This window comes from Cyprinus carpio, chromosome A18 (genome assembly GCF_018340385.1).
Source record: "Cyprinus carpio isolate SPL01 chromosome A18, ASM1834038v1, whole genome shotgun sequence".
NCBI classification, from domain to species: domain Eukaryota; kingdom Metazoa; phylum Chordata; class Actinopteri; order Cypriniformes; family Cyprinidae; genus Cyprinus; species Cyprinus carpio.
In genome coordinates this window covers 23176407-23184142 of record NC_056589.1, presented here as the reverse complement: position 1 = coordinate 23184142, position 7736 = coordinate 23176407, and the positions used below count along the sequence as shown (strand labels likewise).

Genomic DNA, 7736 nt, shown 5'->3' with positions numbered 1-7736 from the left:
AGATATATGCATGAATGCTTCACTTTTGTTCCCTGCAGTTTGGCAAGACACACACACACACACACACACACACACACACACACACACACACACACACACACACACACACACACACACACGCACACACACACACACGCACACACACACACACACAAAGAATCCAGCAAATGAGAACTGAGCTAATAGAATCCTCAGAATTGACTTAAAATTTACAAACATTTCTGTGGAAACTCCATGAAATCAAAAGTGGAGTTTTGTGAGTTACAGTGCATGCTTGTTAGCTTTAAGGTTCTTGTGTGCAAAAAAATGCACATTTAATATTTAGTCTTTCACTTTTGGCAAAATGGACCAGAAATATCAATGATCATGCACACAAGGCTGTATACAAAACTTTGTTCAATAAACCTGCCCCTAAATTTAAACACCAGCTGCCTCCAGCCAGCAATTACGACATAAAAACAAATCATCATTGGTCGCAGTGGGCAAATTATAAACGTACATAACTTTTGTAAAGGATTTTCTATAATTAATTTCAGGGCCGTTCAGTCTATATAAACTGCAAATGATCTATATTGTTTGAAAATGTTGTTAAAACACTATTTCAGAAATGACAATATGTTAGTATGGATTTACAGGGTTGTACTCTTGCTTTTAACCAATGTTTGAGTTACAGACGGCACCCAGACAGACTAAATGTCTTGCTACGCTGCCATATGTCCTTAAAACATCCTCTCACAGGCCAGCCATAATGAGACACTGAAGAAGAAATAAAAATGAGTTCCCCTTGTTTATTAAAAGGTCCCTGACCGAGCGGCAGACTCGGTCAGCACTTAAAGCATCATGCTGCAGATAGCCCAGAATTCAAGGCCATGATTCAATGTGATTATATTTTCCACAAAGGTTGCAGAACTGCTGCCTTTTTCCACTGTGTACTTGAATAGGTTTCCTCTCCAAATCTCTAACTCGGAGAGGAAAAGGAGGAGAGGAAACCTGTGTTGTTTTTCTGAATACTGTCCATCCTTCGCCTCTTTGTAATTCTCTGCCCTTGGAGTGTGTGTATGTGTGTTTTCTGTACCTGATAACGGTCCATCCTCTGGCTCAGTATGATCTGTTCTGACTGGCAGGCTGTCCTGGATTGGGTGTTCCTATTTCCAGAACACACAGAGAAACAAGGACAATGTCAATCAATCTGCTTTAAACGCATCATTTTAATGTTGTGACCCTGAGTGACATGAAAATCAGAGGACTAAATAACAGTCCCCTGAAGACTACTGTAGGAAAAATCCTACTGTACATTCCTGCTAGAGGTCAACATGACTCTTTTTCCAGACTTATGACTTGCATGAAAAAAATAGCACTATAACTTCCAGAATTAAGAAGGAAACTTGCATTCCAGAGTGACTTGCTGTATAATTTTACATAACAAATATAATAGAAAGCGTGGATAAAATTTAAACGAATGTGTATCTAAATGCTAGTTACTACAAATGCAACATTTCCTGTAGCTCAAACAGTACAACATGGCACTGGAAACACCAAGGTCATGGGTTCGATTCCCAGTGAATGCATGAACTGATGAAATGTGCATTTTTGATTACACTTAAAAATAAAGATTCCAAAAGGGTGTTTTACAGCAATGCCATAGAACCACCATTTTCAGAACTTTTCAGTGAACAGTGCCTAAAAGAACCACTTTTTTTTCTAAGTGTGAAGAATATTTTAATAATCTATAGAACCTTTTTTTGCACTAAAAAGAAAACTTGTCCAATTGGAAAGAGAGGTTTTATGGATGTTAAAGGTTCTTCATGGAACCATGGATGCCAATAAAAACCTTTATTTTTACATGTACAGTCGCTTTGGATAAATGCAAAAAAGAAGGTTCCAGAATATTTTATTACTCAGAGGTTGCCCGATCACATCTTAGGAGATTTAATTTACGTTTCATTAAAATATATTTTGCATCACAATTTTTCCTTATTTAATATAAAACAAAAAATACAATTGACAATCAGTAAGAGTAAACAGCTATAAAATTAATACAGGAGACTCTCAGCAAGATTTTCTCTCAATTTAACCTCATTGCTGAGATATTAAATATATTAAAGAGATCTCATTTGTGATTTTTATTTGGGTTCACACCTTTTTTTTTTCTTTTTTTTAAAAAAATCTAATTTCATTCATTGTTTCCTCCTTAATTGTCTCTTACAAAACTGTCAATTCTTATTAATTTTTAATGGAATAATGCAATCTTTATCATAAATTATGTCCTTTTTTTTCTTTTTACAATGTACCCTCATAATATTCAAACAAAAATATTACTTTCTACATGTCGACCTTGTGACAACAATATTTGCAGAGGATTGCCAAACACATGTTGTTAACAAAACTCCAAAAACTGGCTTTCAGAAGTTCATACACAAGCCATTGCACACATGCACACACATTCAGGTTTCCCCTTGCTCAACGTGCTTTTCCTTTTTCCTGTAGCCTAGATATAGGAGGTGTGGTTGGCCTCATCTGGATTTTCCTCTGAACATCACAAAACATCTTGCACACTCACATACACTCAGGTTTCTTTTCAAATACTGGGGCCAAATTAACGTTTATGATAACCTTTCTGTGGTTCATGTTTCCGGAAGTGTTTGCAAGTCACATCACTATTATTATTGCTCATGTGGTTGATGATTTGAATAGACACCTAACTGAAAGTATTAAACTTTAGCAGATAGTGTTAGAATTAAACAAATAAAAGAAATCCATACAAAACTGGTAAGAAAACCCCATCAATCAGTATTAAAGAGGAACCACTCACATTTTATTTAGAATATTAATTAGGAGTGCATTTTTACAATATTATCTAAAAAATTGGACATATGTGCATATGACACACACACACACACACACACACACACAACATATATTCAGTTAGGGGGTTATATAATAGTTATTTCATGGCTATTGTATGATGCACAAAATAAACAGGGCTTGAAAACTTGATAGCTGTAGCATGGTTTTATCTTTGAATCATGTTTCATGAGTGCACTCATACACACACACACACACACACACACACACACACACACACACACACACACACACACACATATGCAGCAGTTAGAGGCTCCTGTTGAAAAGTGATAACTCTTTAATGGCATCCATCTACCACTTCTCTTTAATTGACCGTACACACATTTTCACTGCATTTGAACTCGAGACTGTAACTGACCTTTCTTTGTGGGTGCCAGGTGTCTTATACTAATATATTACTTTAGCATGAGCACTCTCGTCAGCACTGGCTGCTACTACAATACCATGTGAGAGTTTGTGTGCCTTTAGAGAAGCCTTTGCTTAAATTAAACTGAAACACAAAGAATGGGAAAAATCTCTTGTCCCTGACACAGCAGGGTATGTAGAGGACAGGCTGTTCACCTAGAGGCCAAACACAAGGAAGATCAATCTTTCTCGGGGAGAGACGGGATGCTGGATTTATGGGCAGTGATGACGTTGGGAAGCATTCATGGAACGAGCTATCCATTAACATTTCCATTCATCTCAGTGCCAGGACATTCCGGAAGTACATGATTTTAAAGCTGCAATCTTTGCTCATGGACACTCAGTTGGACATGGACACAAAACACATAGCACTTCACTAGCAACTTTACTTAAGTGTGACGTCAAAGACACCAGACAGGGGAAAAGTCCATTATTTATAGTCCTAAGTCAACACTATCATAATGGAATGTTACGATATGATCATATTTATACTACTTATACTACTTTTTCTTTAATCCTTTATCTCACCTTTTCATATTTTATTCTTAGACACTAGAAAACTATCCAATAAGGATTATTAATATAACCTAAAGGAACAGTTCACCCCCTCAAAAAAACATAGCATATTACCTCTTACAATTTAACATTATCTGCCATATAAAGAAAGAAAAAAAAGTTTGCTAATTCAAATGTAACTTTTAAAAAGAGTTTGAGTGCAAATCCTATTAATGCAGTGTTCTTACCTTCTGCGGCCTGATGATAGATGGACGAGGAATATGTGGCCGTTTTGTGTCCACAACAGGGCTCTTATCCTGGGCATCGTCTTCCTCTGAGAGCCCTTCTGAGCTTGGGTATGAATGAAGTGTGTCCTGGTTCTCTGAACCCAGTTCTTTGGTTATGAAGTTAGTCCCGTTAGTCTTCGTCTGGATGGAAACGCAGCTAAATGAAGGCTGGCTATCAGTCCTCACTGGGTTTATTGGACCAGGCTGAGTGAGAACAGTCAGGCCCATGACCCGATCTGGTCCAGTTTTGGAGATTTCTGGGTCCAGGTATGGAGCAGAGTCAGCAGAAACATCTGGAGGACCACCGAAACAGTACTGCAGCGCTGAGCACGGGAGCCCATGCATCACGCTAGATGATACAAGCTTTCAGTTATCAATGAGATGTTGAAGCTCCAGTTTGTGGATGAGATCCCAATACACTAAACCGTTTCAGGATACCATCACAGTTTGATGCTTTTCCATGTTTTCACGTGAAAACATCCAAGAAATATTGACCTCCAGAGACCTTCCTGCAAGCGATCAAGTTGTACTCATAGGCTCAACATGTTTTTCAGAGCAACATAAGCCAGTCTAGCTCCAATAACCTTCTCCATTAATGCATTTGGGAAACTTCCAAACACATCCCTGTCAAAATATCAACTAAAAACTTGCATAGTCTACTCTGTACTAGTCCTTCCTCTTAACATGCTCTCTCTGAGGATGAATGTGAGGCTTGGGGCTTTGCGAGCGATGGGTTCGTGGGGGTGTCCAAGTGTCTGGTTACCTGAGCAGGTACTCCCCCTGCCAAGGGCCTGCGGCATTGTCCTTGCGCATCCCAGTGTGCCAAGCGGAGGTGTTGGGTTTCAGGGTCTCAGTAAATGATAGGCTCTTAGTGAAACTCAGTTGTGGCAGTTTAAGGCAAGGAGCAAAAGAGTGAGAAAGCGTTATCAGAGACATCAAAACCGATCGCTGGACTGCACAAAAACAACTGGGTAAAAAAAAACAAAAAAAACTAAATGTGAAATATTAACGTTAAGAATATTAATTGTCTATAAAACAGTTTGTTTACAGGTAAAACTAATAAAGTTTAAACAAATACTTCAACATCATTTCTACTGAAATTTCCATGGCATGTATTTAAATATATTTGTAGCGATGAAGTTGCAATTTAGTGCATTTTAAATATTTTTACTTTAAATGTAATATCAAATACTAGTTACTTAACATTAAATAGTGTAGTTACTTAAAAAAGTACTTTACATGTGCTTCAGTATGTTAGTCAACTTCTTTAAAGCACAGCAAAATATTAAAACATGATTTAAAATGTATGAGAGTAAAACTTTTGATTTGACATTATTACAAAGTACCCTTTTTAAAGTCATGAAAGTGGCCTATAAAAGTTCTTTAATATTATATTATCTGCAGGTAGTTTTTTTTAATATTTTAAATTACTTTTAAGATCTGAAGTTAATTAACTTTTTTTTTAAATTAACTGCTAAAAACTGTGTAATGATAGTGTAAAGCTATCAAAAATACTGAAAATGAGATCATATAATTAAAAAGGCAGGTAGACAGCCATATTAATATCATACGCGTTACCCCTTTGGGAGTAAATATAGACTGGTCTGAAAATATGTCCACATTTGACAAGGCAAATATTAGCAGTAGGTCGCCACATTACACGAGGTGGACAAATTGAACAATGCAGAGCCACTGAAACATTGATGAGCCCTTTTGTTTGAGAATGTAAACAGGACTGCAGTTTCCACTCCACGAGGAGCCGAGGTACCATATGTGCACCAGAGTAATATGAGCTCAGGGTGTCTGAGTGTCTGAATCGTGATGGGAAGTTAATATGACTTAATAACAATGCTTTTATGTGTACTTTTAAAGGACAGGCTGTGCAGATGGGTGGAATTTTTCAGAGAAAGCCTGCTTATTAAACCTGCATAATAAAGAAAAAAAAAAAACAAGCCTGGAGTTATTTTGGTTTGTGTGATGATCCTATACAATTGTTCCATGGGTAGTTATTATTACTGCATGGAAAAAAAGACACAATTTGAAATTCTAAATATTGCAGCTCATAATATTTTTATATGCGCACACACACACATACATACATACAAATACAAAAGTGAATAAGTTGAATAAAATTATGGATGGTTGCAAATATTTCGAATTTTACAATATTTTCATATTTCATAATATGGACATCAAGAACAAATGTGAGAAAGAGTTGATATTTAATTTATATTAAAATGTAAACTGTCATCATTTACTCATCCTCATGTCATTCCAAAACGTTTTTTTTTTCCTCTAAGTTTGGGCCACTTCTGGGTATAAACCAACCCTTTAAGACAAGCATTTGGCGCCATCTACTGGTTTAACACTGTACATGTAAAATAAAGTAGGTGACTAATTTATAAGAATGGAAAATGCCATATAAATGGTTTAAATGTCGTAAAAATTAAATCATACGTTTTAGAGAAGTCAGCTTCTGAATAATGCTTAAAGCTTCAGAAAAGAAAAGCTTCATACACCATATAAAAATATAGGATTTTTTTTTTGTAAGAATGCAGAATGAACTAGTTTTTTACCTTTCAACTCTGTGAAAGTGAGCCTCTCAATGGTATTTCATGAAGTGAACAGCAATTACATGTGTTTCAGGTCAGATGAATGCTTAACTAATTTGATTTAAACATGCACACTTACCAGTCAGGTATTAGTGTTCAGTATCTGTAACTTAGTAGAGTTTGATAAGGCAAACAACAGTCAACCATAAGGTAATCATTTTTAATTGTCACTTAAATAAAGAATCAGCAGATTTTTAACTACAGGTCAAGGTCATTCCAATGAGACAAATTTAACAAAATCGAAATAAAAAAAAACTCATTCCAACAAATAAACAAGGGCAATTCAAATGACAAAGTAACAGAAGAGTCCTTTTCTTAGAGCAAATGATGCTCATGTTCATAACATCAACACAAAAATAGTTTTAGAACAAAAGCAAGAACATAATTTCAGCATGAAATAAAGTACAAATAGCCAAGGGATCAGTGTTTTAGCAAGTCTAATACTACAGTTTTATGCTTTTCTTACACATCAAAAGCGTGAAGACAGAGGAATATATACTGTACCCATTTGATCAACAGCAGTTTATTGAGAAATAGTGCATCCTGTAATAATAATTATTATAATAATAATAAAAAAACAACACTTTCTGCTATGAAATGATGAGCACTTCATGGCCATAAAATACAGTTGGACAAAGGAGTTGGAAATGAACTTTTCTGAGACATAAGCCTGACCTTAATCAATACTTCATTCAAATTGCAATACCATTTACACTGTGGTAATACTCAAAGTACTTATGAAAGGACTGAATTCTCCTGATTTCCATTTTTGAGTAACAGATGGATTGAAAATGTACAGTTTAAGAAATGTTCTGGGATCAAAATGAGTTAAGCTCTATATGCAGACGCTGTCCAGCATCTGTAACATACTGTTGATTACCACAGACAATCATTTTTACTCGCCCCTCATTTTGTAAAACATAAAAACATGTTCACAGTAATGCACTTACAATGAGGCAAGGCATTCCGGATGGATTTAAAAGCATAAATGTGCACTTTTTGCTTTTGCTGAAGTGGAGCTCTATTGGAATTATTCTCAAACTTCTTCAGTAAAACAAAATGTGCAGAT

General features: G+C 35.9%; 1 protein-coding gene across 1 annotated transcript; it reads right to left on the bottom strand.

The window, feature by feature from the left end:
* Positions 1-787: 787 nt before the first annotated feature.
* LOC122148677 lies at positions 788-4678 on the bottom strand. The gene is made up of 2 exons (XM_042775878.1): positions 4017-4678; positions 788-1145 (listed from the first exon to the last, which is right to left on the bottom strand). Exons 1-2 carry the CDS (start codon positions 4398-4400, stop codon positions 831-833), a joined length of 699 nt encoding a protein of 232 aa, XP_042631812.1. The 5' UTR covers positions 4401-4678; the 3' UTR covers positions 788-830.
* Between the last annotated feature and the right edge of the window lie 3058 nt (positions 4679-7736).

Coding starts and splice junctions, on each gene's coding strand:
- LOC122148677 (XM_042775878.1), bottom strand. CDS start 4,400: ATGCATGGGCTCCCGTGCTCAGCGCTGCAGTACTGTTTCGGTGGTCCT. Junction 1,146..4,016: donor CTATCATCAGGCCGCAGAAG/GTAAGAACACTG, acceptor TTCTGGAAATAG/GAACACCCAATCCAGGACAG.